General features: G+C 36.9%; 1 protein-coding gene across 4 annotated transcripts in view; it reads right to left on the bottom strand.

Annotated features, from left to right (window-relative positions):
• The window catches only part of EML4 (EMAP like 4), a 152,328-nt gene that overhangs the window by 20,106 nt on the left and 112,130 nt on the right, over positions 1 to 20,092 (bottom strand). For all 4 annotated transcript variants that reach the window (XM_008700190.2, XM_008700192.2, XM_040623146.1 and 1 more), the window contains 4 exons: positions 12,648 to 12,799; positions 10,757 to 10,882; positions 10,539 to 10,670; positions 9,746 to 9,813 (listed from right to left, as the gene is read on the bottom strand). In XM_008700190.2, the coding sequence (XP_008698412.1) occupies positions 9,746 to 9,813; positions 10,539 to 10,670; positions 10,757 to 10,882; positions 12,648 to 12,799 (478 nt within the window). The remainder of the gene's footprint in view (positions 1 to 9,745; positions 9,814 to 10,538; positions 10,671 to 10,756; positions 10,883 to 12,647; positions 12,800 to 20,092) is intronic.

Below are 20,092 nucleotides of genomic sequence, written 5' to 3'. Positions count from 1 at the left end.
TCCCCCTTCTTCTTTATGACCTTCTACTTCTAAGAATAGGAATAGTTTATATCAGAAAAACGTAAAGTCAAAACCAGGGGAAGAGAAGCCTAATTCAACTCTCTTATTTTACAAATGAAAACACCGAAATGCTCTGATTTCAAAAACATCTAACCAGTCATCAACCAACTAGTTAGTTGAGAGAGCTTCTGGCCCTTCTGCTTTTCACTAATATCACACAAGGGAAGGGTATGATTCCATAGAAAGTGCTCTTTCTACGTCTTTGAGATACATGAGCATTTAGGGATCAAGAGAAAAATGGAGTTAGCCAAGGAGACAGAAGAGTTCATAAAGTGGCAAACAGTTCAAAGTAATATGAATTATACAAGTTATAAGGATTATGAAGTCTCACAGCAGCGAGTAATCAGAGAAGAGATGGGTGGTCTAGGATTTCATCACATCAGATGTGGCAAGAAATAAACAGGTAGAGAGCAACAGACAAGAAACTACAAAAAGGGTTGGCATGTATATAAAGGATAACAACTTGACCACTCTAGCTGGAGTGGTGAGGGAAAGATTTTTAATGAGCTTTAAAGGCCAGGCTAACAAGTTTGGATTCCACTGTTTAGGTATCAAGAAGAATTTAGGAATGTGCTAATCCAGTTAGCTCATAGTTTCCCACATTTGCTCAATCCATTCCTCCTGCTTAATATGAGCTCCTCACTCTTCACTGCTTCTTCAAGATCCAGGAACTTCAAGGCAGGACCAATCCCTCCTCTGTGAAGCATTCTCTGACCACTCAGACTCACTGTAATCTCTCGGTTGATATTTAAGCATTAGTGCCTGTTTATTCAGGTAATATTACACTACTAATAGGATATGTTATCTATTTATGTAGTATCTAATTAGGTTATAATCTACTTGTGGTTGGGACCAAGTCTCATATTTCTTTGTGCTACCCACTGCATCTAGTTAGTTCAGTGCTTTACAAGTTGCTGGAACTCAATAAGCATCTGAAGAGTGACTCAGAACTGGACTTACAACAAGGCAGAACTCAGGGAGATTCATGCTGATGGAGCTCAAAGACGCTGTGCACAACAGGAGTACCCGTGGGCCAAGTTAACACCAAATTACAGAGGGAAAAAGCTATTCTTTTCCAATTAGAAGGTTTCTCTTTTAATTATGTCAAAGAAAAGTCTCGGCTAATGCTAATATGTCTTTGATTATTGCCCCTTTTGAACAGCAGGAGCATTTCTTATACTCAGAACTTTACAGTTAACAGTACTTCAGCTACACCACTGGCTTGCTGAAGTGACAGTCACCACCAAAATTGAGGAGTTGAGCCAGATCACTTAAATCTCTCCAGGTCTAGGATTTTGTGATTCCATGTCAAAAACTAAAATCTCTACCTACCCACTCACCAGGCTCACTTTCCCAGCCTGCTTCCTTGTCAAAGCTATCACTATCACCATAGACCAGAAACTTTGGGATCTTCTTTGAAGTCACCTCTCTCAGGCTGTCCACTCCCCTTTCCATCCATATTTGCTATATATAATATGTTCTATATACTGACTCAATTTTATGGATTTCTTTCTTTGAAACAATTTCCAACTTTAAATCCTTGATTTTTATTCTCCTTATCATCACTTCGGGTTTATTGATTTCTCTAATTTCGGAGGTCTCACCTCCATTTACCAGCCTATAAAACGATTATGGCAAAAACTCTGTTGGTTGGGAAACAGAACTGGGTCCAAGCAAGACCAGAGTAAAGTTCTATGTAAGGTACATGGAGAATTCTGTCTGACTTGATATAGACCTGATATCCCGATGGGATGGTAAATACATCTGTGGTTCCTTCGAGGTCTGGGGCTGGTATACAGATTAAGTGCCTTTAGAGAAACTAGTTTCAAAAAATAGGAAGAGGAAGGATGATCAACTGGGATCTTGGAAAAATCAAGCGGAATGTATTTTTAACAATTCAGAGATTACAAACTTTCAAATTCATAACAGTTCAGGTTTACACATATTGTTAGCTTTATGAAAAACTTTAAATTCCATCAAGAAGCCCAAATTTTTACAAATGAGACAATGTAGTAAATATATAATGGAGTATTAATCTGCTATAAAAAAGAACAAGATCTTGCTATTTGCAACAACATGGATGGACCTAGAGGATGTAATGCTACGTGAAATAAGTCAATCAGAGAAAGACAAATACCATGAGTTCATGCATGTGGAGTTTAAGAAACAAAGAAAAAAAAAGACAAATAAATAGACTTTTAAATACAGAGAACTGGTGGTTTCCAGAGGGCTGGGGTGAAATAGAGAAAGAGGATCAACTATACACTTATCTCGATGAGCACTGAGTAACGTACAGAATTACTGAATCATGTTGTACACCGAAAACTGATATAACACTGTATAGTTAATTGTACTTCAATAAAAAAAAAAGAATGTTATATTTGAAGATAGCATGTGCGTGTGATGCCTAACTTATTAATTAAATGGTTTACAGTTATTGGTTTGATAGATCTAAGATTTTGGTAACTAATGATTAACAATTACTAGTATGTACTAACTTTTATCCATTTATATGCTTATTACCCTGATACCAAAACCAGGCAAAGGCATCACAAGAAAACTACAGACTAATAATACCCTTTATGAATACAGATGCAAAAATCTTCAACAAAATATGAACAAATTGAATCCAGCAACATATAAAACATATATACCACGACCAAGTAGGATTTACCTCAAGAACACAAGGTTAGCATCTTAAAAATAATACACTACTCTGTATTAATTAAGGACAAAAACATGTTATATCTCAATAGATCAAAAAAGGTATTTGACAAAACCCTTTCATGATTAAAGATTCTCAACAAACTTAAAGGAAAATTCTTCTACCTGACAAGCGGCATCTATGAAAAACCTACAACCAACATTATACTTAGTGGTGAAAGGCTTTCCTTCTAAGAGAGAGAACAAGATAAGGATGACCACTCTTGCCACTTCTATTAAGTATTGTACCGGAGGTTCTTCTACTTAGGACAATTAGACAAGAAAAAAAAAAAAAAAGGATTCAGATCGGAAAGAAAACGATTTGTAGATTACATGGTCTTGCCTATAGAAAATCCTAAGGAGTCCACTAAAAACCTACTGGAAGAAATGAGTTTAGCAAATATGCAGGATATGAGATCAATAGATGAGAAGTAGTTGTACTTACATACACCAATAATAAATTTTCTGAAAATTAAAGTGTTTTCTCAATTTCATTTAAAATTGTATCAGGAGAATGAAATACTTAGGTACAAATTTAACAGATGTGTAAATCTGTACCCTACAAACTAAAAATACCTTGAAAAAGAAAAGCAAAGCTGGAGGTATCACAATTCTCAACTTCAAGTTATATTACAGAGCTGTAGTGATCAAAACGGAATGGTACAAAACAGACACCTAGATTAATGGAATAGAATAGAAAACTGAGAAATAAACCTACAACACTATAGTTAATCCTTGACAAAGCAGGAAAGTCTATCTAACGGGGAAAAGTCTCTTCAACAAATGATGTTGAGAAAACTGGGCAGCCGCAAGCAAAAGAATGAAACTGGGCTACTCTCTTACACCAAACACAAAAATTAATTCAAAATGGATTAAAGACCTAAATGTGAGACCTGAAATCATAAAAATCCTAGAGGAGAACACAGGCAGTAACCTCTTTGACATATCTTTCTAGATATGTCTCCCGAGGGAAAAAAAGCAAAAATAAACTAGTGGGACTTCATCAACATAAAAAGCTTCTGCACAGCAAAGGAAGCAATCAACAAAAAGACAGCCTCCTAAATGGAGAAGATACATGCCAATGACATATCTGATAAAGGGTTAGTAACCAAAATCTATAGAGAAATTATAAAACTCAACACCCAAAAAATGAATAATCCAGTTAAAAAATGGGCAGAAATTTTTCCAAAGACGACATTACATATGGTCAACTGATGCATGAAAAGATGCTCAACGTCACTGATTACTGGGGAAATACAAATCAAAACTACAATGAATTATCACCTTATACCTGTCAGAATGGCTAAAATCAACAACGTAAGAACAGGTGTTGGTAAGGATATGGAGAAAGGGAAATTCTTTACACTGCTGGTGTGAGTGCAAACTGGTGCAGCTACTCTGGAGAACAGTATGGAGATTCCTCGAAAATTTAATAACAGAACTACGCTATGATCCAGCAATTGCACTACTAGATATTTACCCAAAGAATACAAAAATACTAATTCAAAGGGATACATGCACTCCAATGTTTACAGCTGCATTATCTACAATAACCAAATTATTGAAACAGCCCAAGTCCACTGAGAATGGATAAAGATGTAGTATATATACACAATGGAATATTACTTAGTCATAAAAAAGAATGAAGTCTCATCATTTTGCAATGAAACGGGTGGAGCTAGGGAGTATTATGCTAAGTGAAATATGTCTTCGGAGAAAGATAAATACCATATGATTTCACTCATATGTGGAATTTAAAAAGCAAAACAGCAGGGCACCTGGGTGACTCAGTTGGTTAAGTGTCTGCCTTCAGCTCAGGTCATGATCCTGGAGTCCTAGGATCAAGTCCCATGTTGAGCTCCTGCTCAGCGGGAAGTCTGCTTTTCCATCTGACCCTCCCCCATCTCGTGCTCTCTCTCTCTCAAATAAATACAAAAAATCACTAAAAAAGAAATAAATAAAAAACAAAACATGGGCACCTGTGTGGCTCAGTCAGTTAAGCGTCCAATTCTTTTTTTTTTTTTTTTAAAGATTTTTTATTTATTTATTTGACAGAGATAGAGACAGCCAGTGAGAGAGGGAACACAAGCAGGGGGAGTGGGAGAGGAAGAAGCAGGCTCATAGAGGAGGAGCCTGACGTGGGGCTCGAACCCGGAACGCCGGGATCACGCCCTGAGCCGAAGGCAGACGCTTTAACCGCTGTGCCACCCAGGCGCCCCTAAGCGTCCAATTCTTGATCTCTGCTCAGGTTATGATCTTGGGGTCTTGGGATCATTCCCACGAGGGGCTCTGTGCTCAGTGGAGAGTCAGCCTGGGATTCTCCCTCTCTCTCTGCCCCTCCCCTGGTTTGTGCATGTGCGTATGCTCTCTCTCAAATAAATCAATCTTTTAAAAAAAGGCAAAACAAATGAGCAAAGGGAAAAAAGAGAGAGGGGGCAAACCAAGAAACTATAGAGAACAAACTGATGGTTACAAGAGGAGAGGTGAGTGGGGGGGATGAATTAAGGAGCGCACTTGTGATGAGCACTGGATCTTGTAGGGAAGTGTTGAATCACTGAGTTGTACACCTGACTAGTATTACACTATATGTTAACTAACTGGAATTTAAATAAAAACTAAAAAAAATAGAAACTAAAAACATTTTTGGAAGAAACTAAAGATCTAAATAAATGGAAAAATATCTCCTGTTCATAAATTGAATTAATACTGTTAAGATATTGACACCTAAAAAAAATCTAAAAAATAAAAAAAAAATTGACATACTAAAAAAATCCCTATCAAAATGCCAGCTGGCTTCTTTGTAGAAACTGACAAAACTGATTTTAAAATTCATGTGGAAATTCGAAGGATCCTGGATAGCCAAAACCTCAAAAAAAAAAAAAAAAAAAAAAAAAGAGTTGGAGGCTGGAGTACTCACATTTCCCAATTTCAGAATTTGCCACAACGCTACAATAATCACGGTTGTGATACTGCCGCAAGGGTGGACATACAGATCAATGGAACAGTGTTCAGAGTCCAGAGAGAAACCAATGCATTTATGGTCCACTGATTTTCAACAAGGGTATAAATACCATTCAGTGGGGGGAAATGGTGGTGTAACAACTGGATATCCACATGCAAAAGAATGAAGCTGGATATCTACCTTACACCATATACAAAAATTAACTCAAGATGAATGAAGAGACCCAAAGGTAAGAGCCAAAACTATAAAATTCTCAGGGGAAAACACAGGAATAAATCCAGGAGAGACGGGAGGAAGAATAGACAAACTGGACTATGCAAAAACTTTAGAATTTTTTGTCACAAATGTTACTATTAAGAAAGTGAAAAGACAACCCTCAGAACAAAAGATAGGTGCGGGGCGCCTGGGTGGCACAGTGGCTAAGTGTCTGCCTTCGGCTCAGGGCGTGTTCCCGGCATTATGGGATCGAGCCCCACATCAGGCTCCTCCACTATGAGCCTGCTTCTTCCTCTCCCACTCCCCTTGCTTGTGTTCCTTCTCTCGCTGGCTGTCTCTATCTCTGTCAAATAAATAAATAAAATCTTAAAAAAAAAAAGAAGATAGGTGCAAATCATGTCTGATAAGGTACTATATACAGAATATATGAAGAATCCTTACAACTCAACAAAAAACCAAACCAATTCAAAGATGGGCACAGGATTTGAATAGACATTTCCTAAAAAGGCTATCCAAGTGGCAAATAAGTGCATTAAAAAGGTAACAGCATTGGCCATCAGAGAAATGCAAGTCAAAACCACAACAAAAAAAGCATTTCATATCCACTAGGATGGCATGTTGGTGGGCATGTTGGGAAATTGGATCCTTTATACTTTGTTGGTGGAACTGCAAATGATGTAGCTATTGTGGAAAACAATTTGATTATCACAAGATCCAGGAAGTCTACTCCTTGGTATATGCTCAGGAGAGCTGAAAACATGTCCACACAAAAACTTGAATATAAATATTAGGTGAAAGAAGCTAGTCACAAAAGACCACATATTGTAGGAGTCTATTTATATGAAATCTCCAGAATAGGCAAACCTATAGAAACAGACCAGTTGCCTAGGGTTGGGGGAAGTGGATGAGGATAATGAAGAGTGACTGCATGGGTACAGGGTTTCTTTTTGTGTTAATGAAAATGTTCTGAAATTAGCTTGTGATAAAGCTTGTTAACTTACTAAAAACTATTGAATTGTATACTTTAAATGGATAACTTTTATGGTATATATCTCAATACAGCTATTAAAAAGAATCATTATGTGAGAATTAGTATGCTAAGGAAGAACTATGTCCACTTAGGGCTATATGTCTTTTTCTCTTAGAGATTATAATAGTAATATATTATTTTAAATGACAATTTTATTTATCACTGTGATAATTTACCCACACTTGTGCTTACTTCTTGATTCCAACAAGTAAATTTCTAGATTTGGACATGAAAAGATCTTTAAACATTTTGCTGGTCACCTTTTCCGGATCATGCCCAATTTGGACATGTGTTGCACTATACTAAAAAAAAAATTCCTTGCCCTAAGTGTGACTTTTTTTTAGGCTGAGGGGTCAGTGATAATAATCTGAATGGCTACACTGAGTAATTTTCAGTTTCAGACATTACAGCCAGGTATGCACAGACCCATGTAAAAAATAAAAATAAATGAGAAAGTTCTCCAAGAATCAGCAGAATCTAACCAGATACGAAACCAAAGACAGGAATAATGTATAGAATGAACACGGATAACTACATCTCCCCTAGGTTCTAAATAATGTCCACCTTTTATTTAGTTATCACATCACTGTCATTTATAAGGTGTTTCCTATTCACAACTCCAAGAGGAAACAACTGGCTTTAGTTTAAGTCATGTAAATTAAGTGAGTGACTTCTCATTTTAAGCTTGTTCATGATGACTTTGCAGCTACATAAATCTTAGAAAGTAACTTCAGTAAATTTAAATCAGGTCAGTTTCTCCTTAAAAATCAAGGCTCTGTATATATTGTGCACATGTACGTACACAAACACAGACCCAGCTCCATTCATCGAATGAAGCAGCATGTCTTAATGATTCAAATCCCTCTAGCCTTGCACTCTATTCAGTGTTTAATTCCTTTGTATATATAGTGTATGTTTCTAAAGTATGTCAGCCAGTGTAAGGTAAACTTTCCTTACAATATTTCTAAGTTATGCTACCAACACCATCAGCACATGTCAAAGAGTATTAATGGAGTAGTGGAAAGTGTTCAGCTTTGGAACCATATAGAATCTGAGTTGAAATCCCAGCTCAATCACAAGTGATAAGCTCCATGGGTCTTGGTTTTCTGTGCAATGGAGATATCAATGAATATTTTATTGCACTCCTGTGAAAGTTTAAAAAATATATATAAAAATAATTTAGTACAAGGTTTTGACTTCAGCATTTGTGATATTTGTTCATCTGCCCAAAAAACAGATCTGAAGTGAACTCGTTTGTGGTTTTCTGGAAACAAGTTTAGTACTATAGTTCAGATTGTTTCTAATGTGCTTAACACTTATTTGTAAAATAGAAAATAATTTCCTTCAAATCCTACAAAGTGACCTGCCATACTCCCGTCTAAGTTGAAGTAATAATCTAATACCAACATGCATTTTGGAGAAATCTGAGATAGTAAGGCTGTCTATATTTGCAAGTTTTCACCAATTACTCTCCCTCCCTAGCAGCCTAATTCTAAAATTCACTTCTTTCAGAATCAAATAGCATCTTTATTATACATCCATGTTTCAGACTTTATCACTAGAGACCTGTTTTTCCATGATTCTTTTTTTTTTTTTAAGTAGGCTCCACATCCAGTGTGGAGTCCAACACAGGGCTTAAACTCACAACCGTGAGATCAAGACCTGTGCTGAGATCAAAAGTATGATCGTGCATAACTGACTGATCCCCCAGGCACCCCTCCATGATTCTAGATTTCGTAGTGCTGTATAGGAGACTTTCTAGAGGTGTTAATTTGTATCCAAGAACCAAAGGGAAAAACTTGCTATAAAAAAAACTCCAAACAACTAAATTTAGAATTAAATGAACTGATCTGAAATATCTGTCATATAAACAAAACTGTTTATATAAGTGTGTTCACAATAGTTTCACCTCATTAGAAATCAGCATTCTACATTTTCTACAGGTTTAACTTTTGGAAATTTACTTTGTATTTTTCTTCAGCCTCTTTAATAAAGAAATTAAGTTATTTATGGATGAAGGTTACTTACTAGCAGAAGCAATAAAAAGGACTCAATTAAAAATATACAGCTAATAAATATGAGAAAGTTCTTACTTAATAAACTTTGAAAGGTACTATATAAGGTCTGTAAAGACAAGTAATTAGTAACAATTTCAGGAAATATACCTTTATAATCTGTGTAACATTAAAGAAAAAAGACAGGATTACAAAAGCTATAGAACAAGTAATTTATAAAAGCTCAACTGGGTTATTTCAGTTTCAGTTCCCTTCCCTAAAAGAAAACGAGGAAATTTTCTGACACCAGAGAAAATTCTACCAAGGAGGGTCAAGTCGGCTGAATTATCACCTTTTGAATGAAGTCTATCCTGACCACTCCTATCTTTTGCAACTGCACCCCGGCCCTCCCAACCCCTCTTGCTCAATGTCCCACCCCCACCCCCATGGCTTTTAACATTTTCTAACTTAGTTATAATGTTTATTTTTTATGCTGTCTCTACCTACACACTAAAATGTGGGCTCCACAATGGCAGGGATTTTCGTTTTACACTCTGATGTAGCCTGAATGCCCACAGTAGTGTCTAACAAATGGCAGGTGCTCAAGACATAATTACTGAATCACTGAATGAGGATACATAACAGATAAGAGCAATAAGCATATTCGTGTGCCACTTATAAAGATTAAATCTCTAGATCAGATTGAGAACATTCCTGAATAATGATTAAACATCCCACCACTTCAGATTACTCAGCTCACATTTCCCTTCAAGACCCTACCTGCCTGAGTGCGTTCCTATGGCCACCACTGTGCCACTTGGATGAAAATCTGCACAGTGTCCTGGTTCCTAGAAGAGAGACAGACAGCTGTTGGGGAGTACATGAGAAAGTCTCCCTAGATCTATGGGAATAGTGGCAAAAACATTTGAAAATAACTGGTTTCATATAAACATGGAATTCCGATCAACTTCATTGTAGCCAATGAAAAATACCACACTGATATGAGAGGAAAAAGAATTTCAGAGCAGGAAGGGTTATGTTGGCAAAGTGGCGAGGGAAAAGGACAGCCAGCTTGTGGCTAGGCAGTGGAACAATAAGGATAATAACAAACATGTATACAGTTCTTTAGTCTGCAAAGAACGTGTATACACCTTTGGGCTAGAAAAGGTGGCTGTCTGGCTGGGGGAGGGAGAAAATACAGTAAGAGATCAACTCCAAAAGAAGACAGTAGAGTCTGTTAGTGAGCAGTGCTTACTGAATTCAACTGCACCACCACCAGAGGCCCAAACGTTTCTATAACAATTAATGCTCCATAAATAGGTCAAATCTTTTTTTTTTTTTTCCCCTGCTGAAACTGACAGAAAAATTGAGCTTTTGCCCTAATTTGCTTCTTTAGAGTGGGTTCATGTTACACTTTGTGACTAAACATTCTCCCCTTACCTCATCCCCTTTACTAAACTATATAAATACACTTGGTTTTAACCAACACTGAGTCCTTTTTCCTTTGCTGCTCCCAACTACCAGTTTAGGGAGTTTCTGTGGGGAGATCATGATCACATTTTGCTTTACTCACATCTACGAGCCTGGTCCACTCTAGCCTGTGTTCCACTGAGTTCCACATGCACACCTGTCTGTCCTGAGCACATGTCAAGAGCAAATCTTTGAAGGGATGTGTGGCAAGACCCCAAAGCTCATCTGTATGACCCTGAAAATGAAATATACCCATTGTTATAAGAAACAGAGGGTATCATCAAAAAATATGCAGTTAATGGTTAAAATCATACATCTTACCTGTACTTCTATTTGGAAGCCATCATTAAATGTTCCCCGTAAAATGAAATTTCGTGATGTGCCTACTAAAAATTGATCTGCCTTTCCTTCCGCTACAGCTCTGATTGTTCCATAATGATCAGGAACCTAAAATATAAATTTATAAAGTCACCATACACATAACAACATGTATTAATTACTGCCTGAAGACTGCATTTACAGCTGTAAGCAATTATGGGGTAATAAATGACAGAATTCCAAATCTGAAAGTCACATAGTAATATTATACTAATAAGTTTTTTTTTTTTTTTAAAGATTTTATTTATTTATTCGACAGAGATAGAGACAGCCAGCGAGAGAGGGAACACAAGCAGGGGGAGTGGGAGAGGAAGAAGCAGGCTCATAGCGGAGGAGCCTGATGTGGGGCTCGATCCCGTAACGCCGGGATCACGCCCTGAGCCAAAGGCAGACACTTAACCGCTGTGCCACCCAGGCGCCCCACTAATAAGTTTTCTTGTTCAGACAATTACATTTTATTACACAGAAGTTATAATGCATTATTATCAACATTCTTTGCTTTAGTTAATTTTAAATTTATATTTCATATGATTTCAAGAGTTGGGTTAGGTGTAGGAGAAACAGTTCTATTAGACCACATAAAAAATGTGGTCTGGTTTTGTTATTTATCAGTTATGTTATTTGGGGTACATCATTTAGCCTAAGACAAATTTATCTGTATTATGGGGAAATAATATATACCGAATATGTAGGAATAACACATGTGAAATTTCTTTGTTAACTAAAAAGCAATATATTGTGAAGTGTTATAACTGTCCTTCTTCATAGGATTCCTAGGGAGATCGATCTCATTTAATGCACTACTTGGTATACTCTTGGTAAAAGGTGTATTAATAAGAGAGTAAGCCCAAGCAATGACTGAAATAATGCAATTCTTCTTTATGAAGGAGGACCCAAAGTGCTCCTAAAAGCACAAATAATTGAATTCCAAAGCTAATCCAAATTGATGTTAGAAGTGGCAAAGGGAGGAATAAACCAGATGGTGGAGTTTTTTATTACAAAGGAAATGAGTTATCTGTGAAAAAAAGAAATATTAAAGGAAGTGGTATTTCCATTATGAACCTAAGGCTGTGATAAAGTGACTCTTTGGACTTCTTGTCTATCTTCTTGGAAATAAAACCCAAGAGCAGTACTATTGGGATCCTCTTTTTTAAGAAAAGATTTTGTCTGGAAAACATACTATGTGTTGAAAACAGCATAAATTCAAAATTTAAGTCACACACACACACACACACACACACACACACACACACACAAAGAAGCAATACCAAACTCCGCGAACTTTGCCCTCGCTTTGAGAATCACTGACTTGTGGAATACTATTCTTAACCATTTAACTTTCGGAGACCTCAATTCAATTAGCAAACTTTCCCTGAGCACAGAGTACTTGTCAGGTGTTGTGGATACACTGGAGCATGACAAGAAGCAGACACGTACATAGATAATTAGCGATTATCATTAAGCCCATTGTTTAAAAGATTATTTTCAAGTTTTAAAATCAAACTGGTTTTTTATACCTTAGAGTTGGATACTGTATATGATGAATGTTTAATTTTAAGTCTGCATGGTTATATTTTCCAATCACTAAAAAATAATCTCAGAAATAAAAACTACTTAGTCTGCCCCATATATATATATATATATATATATTTTTTTTTTTTTTTTACTCTTTCCAATTACTTTAATGAATAGTCCTTTTTTCTTTCTTTTTCCTTTTTTTGAGAGAATGAAATGATAAAAATGTGCACCAATTTCCCAGCAAAGTGTGTTAACTTATTGTGGGATGAAAGAAAAGCATTCAGGAGACTTAATATTTTAAAATTTTCATCCTTACCTCTATTTCTCTTTCAGGATTCAGATCATGATCCCACAGAATTATTTTTCTGTCTTTCCCTCCTCCAGTTAATAACATCCCATTTCTCATCTGACAAAGTGTGAACACGCTGCCATCATGAGCTTTGATTTGTTTGCTGATCTGATAAACACCTAATAAGATGAGAGAAAAAATAAAAACACTAGTGATATTTTCCAACGTTTTAGTGTCTTTTTGGAAGAAAATTTTAACTACAGAGTGAAGAATCAAAAGTTCCTCCTTTTGCATTTATGTCAATATTTAGTTACTCTGAAAACATTTCAAAATAATTCTTACAAAACGATAAGCTGAAGTAGTGATAATTCCACAGACAACAGAGGATACATCAGCTTCAGAACTTACTATCTCTTATAATCATCCTACATGGTAGGTAGGGTAGGTATTACTTTTCTGATTTTAGAGCTGAGGACACAGAAGTATAGAAGTGGCTTAACCAATACCACATAGCTAGTGACAAAGCTGTGATGAGAACTCAAGTCTTCACTCAATGTTCCTTTAAGCTTCCCAAGAAGTCTTCACTTCCTGCTGANNNNTAACAGGCATAATATTTAACATTTAATAACCACTGTTGGCATGCCTGGGTGGGTCAGTCGGTTAAGCGTCTGCCTTCAGCTCAGGTGATGATCCCAGGGTCCTGGGACTGAGCCCTGCATCAGGCTCCCTGCTCAGCGGGGAGCCTGCTTCTCCCTCTGCTTGCTGCTCCCCCTGCTTGTGCTCTCTCTCTGGCAAATAAAAAAATATTAAAAAAAAAACAAACACTGTTGACGTGGAGGCCCTCTGCTCTGCCAAGGACTGCCTCCTTTACTTGCTAAGAAATGGAGGACTGGGAAGGTACTGGGGTGGAAGTGGGCACTAGTAGCCTGGAGCAGTGGCTTTTGACCAACTAGAGATGTTAAAAATGGTCTGGTTGTACCAATGTGATGGCTGAATATAGCCCAGCTTTCTTACATGCCCATAGCACTTTACAAGTACCCAGGAAGGGACAAGGCAGGTCCATAAAAAAATACTTTGAGTAAAGTCCACGTGGAGATTAAAAAACAAATAATTTATATGTGTATATATAAACACATACACACAACCCTGACCACTGAACAACACAGGGGTTAGGTGTACCAAAACTTATCCCAAAACTTAACTACTAATAGCCTACTGTTGAGAGGAAGCCTTACTGATAACATCAATAATCAATTAACACATCTTTTGTATGTTGTATGTATTACATACTGTATTCTTCCAATAAAGCTAGAGAAAATATTATTGAGAAAATTGTAAGAAGGGCACCTGGGCGGCTCAGCTGCTTAAGCTTCTGCCTTTGGCTCAGATCATGTGTCAGGGTCCTGGAGTTGAGCCCCACCATCAGGCTCCCTGCTTAGTGGGGAGTCCACCTCTCCTTCTCTCTCTGCTTCTTCCCCCTGCCCTTGTGCTATCTTTCTCTCTCTCTCAAATAAATAAAATCTTAAAAAAAAATACATTTACAGTACTGTAAAAAATCTATGTATAAGTGGACCCATGCAATTCAAACCCCCCTTGTTCAAGGGTCAGCTATGTAGGTAATATGTGTGTATATTTTATATATAATCAGATCCTCTTAATTAATTAATTACATAGGCTCCACACCCAACACAGGGCTTAGACTCGTGACCCTGCGATCAAGAGTCTCATGCTCCACCAAGAGAGCCAGCCAGGCACCCATCAGACCCTCTATAACCACTTCATTTCCTGAGAACTCCTTTTTTGGTATTCATGATACCTTAACTCAATGAACCTCTTTATCTGGCTAGTGAGGCTAGGAGAGCAAGAGTAAAAGCTCTTTGGAAGATACCTTGTAGAATTAGTTACGAGGCTAAAAATGGGAAGTAGCACCTTGTTTAATATGGCCAAAATAAGTCAATAAGTAGATCTTAAATCACTTGGAATAATGAAAAAAAATTACAGGTTTAAAAATTATTCACTGAGAGAAATTAGTGAAGGTGGTTAAAAGGTACAGACTTCTAGTTATAAGATAAATAAGTTCTTGGAATTCAACGCACACCATGGTGACTACAGCTAACAATACTGCATTATATATTTGAAAATTAACCTGTGAAGAGAGTAGATCTCACAAGTTCTCATTAAAAGAGTAAAATCTATAACTATTTGAGGTGATGGATATAAACAAAACTTACTGTGGTAGTCGTTCTGCAATATAAACATACATCAAATCAAATTATTACATTATATACCTTAAGCATATACAAAATTACATGCCAATTATATCTCAACAAAACTGAAAAAACTTGTTCATTTTCTAAATTGTTCATCAATGGAAGAATGGATAAACAAAATATGGTATGTTCATAATATATGATATTATTCAGCCATAAAAAGGAATGAGGTACTGATACATGCCACAACATGGATGAACCTTGAAAACTCTAGGGTTCCAATAAAAGAAGCCAGTCACAGAGGATCATATATTATATGATTCAATTTACATGAAATGTCCAAAACAGGCAAATCCACAGAGACCAAAAGTAGACAAATGGTTGCTAGAGGCTGAAGGGAGGAAGAAATGGGAAATGCCTGATAATGGGCCCAGTGTTTGTTTTTGGGGTGATAAAATGTTTGGAAATTACATGGTGGTGATGAGTGTATAACTCTGTGAATGTACTAAAAATCAATTTTGTACATTTTAAAAGGGTGAATTTTATGGTCTGTGAACTGCATCTCAATAGAGCTGTCACTGAGATTGTTCACTTTTACTTATCTATTTGAGCTACCATTGTATTTAAAAAATTAACTAAAATTTGTAGGGCTTTGGTATCCTTGAAAAAAGAATGCTACAGCTGACTCTAAAAATTACTCAGTATGAGGGAGCTAGTGGTACAGATATTTAAGAGATGGGTACATTTGGCAGAGAGAAAGGAAAGGGCTTGCCTGATTTGGATTAGAGCTTGCTCGAATCCGCAGAGCTGGGAGCAGAACTCCAACAAACTTGCTATTCACATCAACTGCCTCAGCTTACAACATTTATCAACTAAAAATACTTTAAACATTGAACACCAACACAACTGTGTCCAGTAAGACAGCCAACCAATTATCGATCATGGCCCTGACGTGACCAAGAGAGAAATGACGTCTGATAGATGTGATTTTTTTTTTTTTAAGTAGGCTCCACGCTCAGTGTAGGGCTTGAACTCATGACCCTGAGATCAAGACCTAAGCTGAGATCAATAGTTGGACGCTTAACTGACTGAGCCACCAGGCACCCTGAGGTGTGAACTTTTATTGTTGGGGGGGGGGGAGCCAAAGGGCTTACTTTCTAATGCATAGTCAAATTAACAAGAGAGTCTGAAAGTACCATGGTACCATGCAAGAAATTACAAACAGCAGAGATGTGGAATTTCATGGATCTCCATCAGAATGTAGAAAAATGCAATAGTTTTTCTGTTTTAAATTCAGTCTTCCATACTTCCAGACAGGACAACCTTATTAAACACTTAAAATCTTCCTAGAATGATGGAATGTTAGAAAACAGAAAATAAACCTGAGGAACAAATCCTTCATCAAAAATAAAAATATCTAAGTAATATCAGCTCCATGAGATTTCCACTCTCAAGCCTCCTACCCCATGAGAGTTATTTCCTGAGGACCTAATACTGAGATAAAATTTGTGTTTCAAATTTAAACACATTATCAAAGTTCCCTTTAGATAGTATTTACCAATAAAACAGATTATCAAAGATTTCTTTCTTATGGGCCTGTATTTCTGACATTCCAATTTAAGCCAAGTAATGTTTGAAATACCTACCAAGAAAAATAATTATCCTTGAATTTAAAAACCTATTGTACCTCCAGCTGTAATCATGGCCAAGTCTATCCAAGCTTAATTGCAAATACCCTCTTTCTTCTTCTAACAGAAACAAAGTTTCCTTAAAAAGCAGTTTACCTTGACTGCCAAGTAAGGATAGTTTGGAGGGCTTTCTGTGCCTATTTAACTATGGAATCAAATGTCAGGGAGACTTTGAAATTTATGTTATATTATTAGCAACCGGGCAAATGTGCTCATGCTGATTATTTGGAGAGCACGTAAAATGGTGTTTCTTAGTTCCTTAGAGGAATTTGGCAAAGATTTAAGAATAATGGAAATTTAATGATCTTGTAATATTCTCAACTTCACCTCCCCCCACTTAAAACTTACGAATTATTTCATAAAAGAAAAATCTGAACTTTTTCATATAGGTAGGAAATAAGTACCTTGTACTCACATGATAAACAGAAAATACTAAAACAACCTAAGTGTTGATTGGCAGATGAACTGATAAAGAAAATGTGGTATACACACACATACACAATGGAATAAAAAAAGAAGGAAATCCTGCCATTTGTAACAACACAGATGAACCTTGAGGGTATTATGCTAAGTGAAATAAGTCAGACACAGAAAGACAAATACTATATGATCTCACAAGTAAAAATCTAAAAAAAAATGAACAGAAACAGAACAGACTGGTGGTTGTCAGAGATGGTGGTGGAGGAAATAGGTCACAATGGTCAAAAGGCAGAAACATCCAGTTATAAGTAAGTTCTGGGGATGTAATAATACACAGCATGGTGACTATAATTAACAATACTATATTGTATACTGAAAGATCCTGACAGTAAATCTTAAGAATTTGTAGTAATCATTTGGCATATATACAATATATCAAATCATATGTATATGTTGTACACTTTATGAATCAGTTATGAAATTAAACTTCTGCCATCTAAAAATATTCCTTTATTAGACATGTTATCACAGTATTTTTGGTTGAAAAGGCTGCCAGCCATGGATGCAGAAATACATATCAGGGAATATGCAAAACGGATCAGTCTATTGAAATTTTGGGCAAGAATTTAAAAATGGGAACTTTGAATGTTCTGATCTAAGCTTATACATTTATTTCACTGCACTCATCAAACCCTTCCTCTAGCCATACTTACAGAACCGAAACCCTTAAATGTAAAGGAAGAAACAAAATTCTTAACAAGTTTGCCCATAACAGGATCAGTCATGTGGCAGAGTATAATACAGTCCATTTCATGTGCCCAGCAGTTTACAAAGATTAGATTTCCTACTTCCTATATGTTCACATGCAGATTTTCTTGGCACAAAGGCTAAGCCACAAGTTTTTTAGACAAGAACCAAAATAAAAACCTCTCCCTGCCTCCCACCTCAGCACACAGTCTGCTTAGTGTTGGAGGATAACATGTCAACAATTTAAGTCACTGTTTTGGTAGACAATGCTCTTCCTCACATTTCTAATACTGAGCAAATGAGCCCAGGAAAAAGAAAACAGATGAGTGGGAAAGGTAGTTGATAGCATCATTGTTCTTTCTTTTTTCTTAAGATTCCTCAATCCACTGCCATCCTTATTATGAAATTTGAACCTAAACCGGACAAAAGAAGCTAAAGAACGCACAGCCACTGACTGAGATCAGGATCACCCGTAATACAATTTAAGGATTAACTTCTATCCAATTCACCCACCAAACTTAGAAATTCAGCTGAACGGATATGGAAAACACTATTGTAGTATATGTCCCAAAAATACAGTATAAAACTCTGCACAAGCGTAAGAAATTTACAAGGCTACAAATTCCACATTTTCATGAAAACAGTGCTTTCATCAACTTTTATTCCTACACTAACACCCAAAGGTAAGACTAAAGTCATTTCCTTAACAAAATGTTTAACAAATAATTTGCAAACAGCTAGTACCAAACACCAGACATTGTGTTAGTCCTGGGAAAGTCTATTAGAGAAGACAGACATGTAAATTAGGGCTTTTCTTCTGAGAAACAAGAATTCCCTTATTCATAAGTTATTTGTCATGATTTCCACAGTCTGATGCAGAGACTCTGGGGAGACAAAGGGAAGTTGTTTCAGTGTGCTTAAGGTGAGGATGGATGAATAAGAGAAACCAGGGTGCACCGCTCTGCCATTTCCTAAGGGAAATGTCTCAGGAACCCCCGGTTGGTTCCCTGTCAACCTCCACCTCTTTTCTTGTCGATTCTCAAGAGTCTGATTGGTTCAGCTAGTTTTCTTTCTGCTGCTACAACCTGTTGCTGTTAATAAAGGATCTCTCTCTGTTCCCAGCTCACTGATTTTAGAACAAGGTCTATAATTTTTCTCTCATAACCTTCTACTTTGAAGGAAGCACGGTACTCTGGATATTTTTTCAGCTTTATTTTTCTTAAACAATAAGGAAAAATGGGGTTGAAAAAAAGGCTATTTTCAGTGCCATTCCTCGAATTTTTTCATCTACCATAGGAAAGGCCAAAGTGGACTCGTGCGTTCGGGTGCAAATGGGACTTTATAAAAATAAAGATATATCTGTACTAGGGCACCTAGATGGTTCAGTCGGTTAAGCATCTGCCGTTGGCTCAGGTCATGATCCCAGGGTCCTGGGATGGAGTCCCACATAGGCCTTCCGGCTCAGCAGGGAGCCTGCTTCTCCCTCTCCCCCTCCTTCTGCCGCTCCCCCTGCTTGTGCTCTCTCATGCGTACTCTTTCTCTCAAATAAATAAATTATTTTAAAAAAATAAAAGAATATATCTGTATTTCTGAGGACAATCAATTTGAGGTAAAGCTAAAGAAATGCCAATGACCACCATGGGGGCTGGCAAGAGGGGCCGTAGTAAGAAAAAGAAGAAGGGGACCAAACTATGAGTTTATTCTTTTTCCCTCCTCTCTCCCATTTTGTAACATGGACATGTATACTGCCCTCACAGAAACCACCAGACCCAGCCCAAGGGGGACGGAACCCTCTAGTCTGTTGCTATTTTGGGAAAAGGAGAGGAGAAAGGTAGGAAATGTGCCACAAATGTAGTAATTAGGATTATCATTCTTTATTACTATACTATAAATAACTACTAATTATCAGCTGTTAAGATCCTTGGAAACAGGCTTTTGAGACTCGATAAGGATAGTTTTAATCATTAATTGTTTAGAAAATAATATCTCTAAATTTATAGGGGTTTGGTTTTATTATTTATTATAAGATGACCAATATCCATAGATAAGACAAAGGTTTCAGCAGGACCCCAATTCCAACAAGTAGAATTCTAAAGTAACAGGGTCTGATTATGTGATGCTTTACTACATTACTATTCTTTTTCAATCCATTAAAAATAAAAACTTCAGGGGCGCCTGGATGGCACAGCGGTTAGGCGTCTGCCTTTGGCTCAGGGCGTGATCCTGGCGTTGTGGGATCGAGCCCCACATCGGGCTCCTCCGCTGTGAGCCTGCTTCTTCCTCTCCCACTCCCCCTGCTTGTGTTCCCTCTCTCGCTGGCTGTCTCTATCTCTGTCGAATAAATAAATAAAATCTTTAAAAATAAAATAAAATAAAATAAAATAAAATAAAATAAAATAAAATAAAA

The sequence above is a fragment of the Ursus maritimus genome, unplaced genomic scaffold (genome assembly GCF_017311325.1).
Source record: "Ursus maritimus isolate PB19 unplaced genomic scaffold, ASM1731132v1 scaffold_6, whole genome shotgun sequence".
Taxonomy (NCBI): Eukaryota; Metazoa; Chordata; class Mammalia; order Carnivora; family Ursidae; genus Ursus; species Ursus maritimus.
Note: the sequence above shows the minus strand (reverse complement) of the source record. Positions and strands in the feature narration are given on the sequence as shown.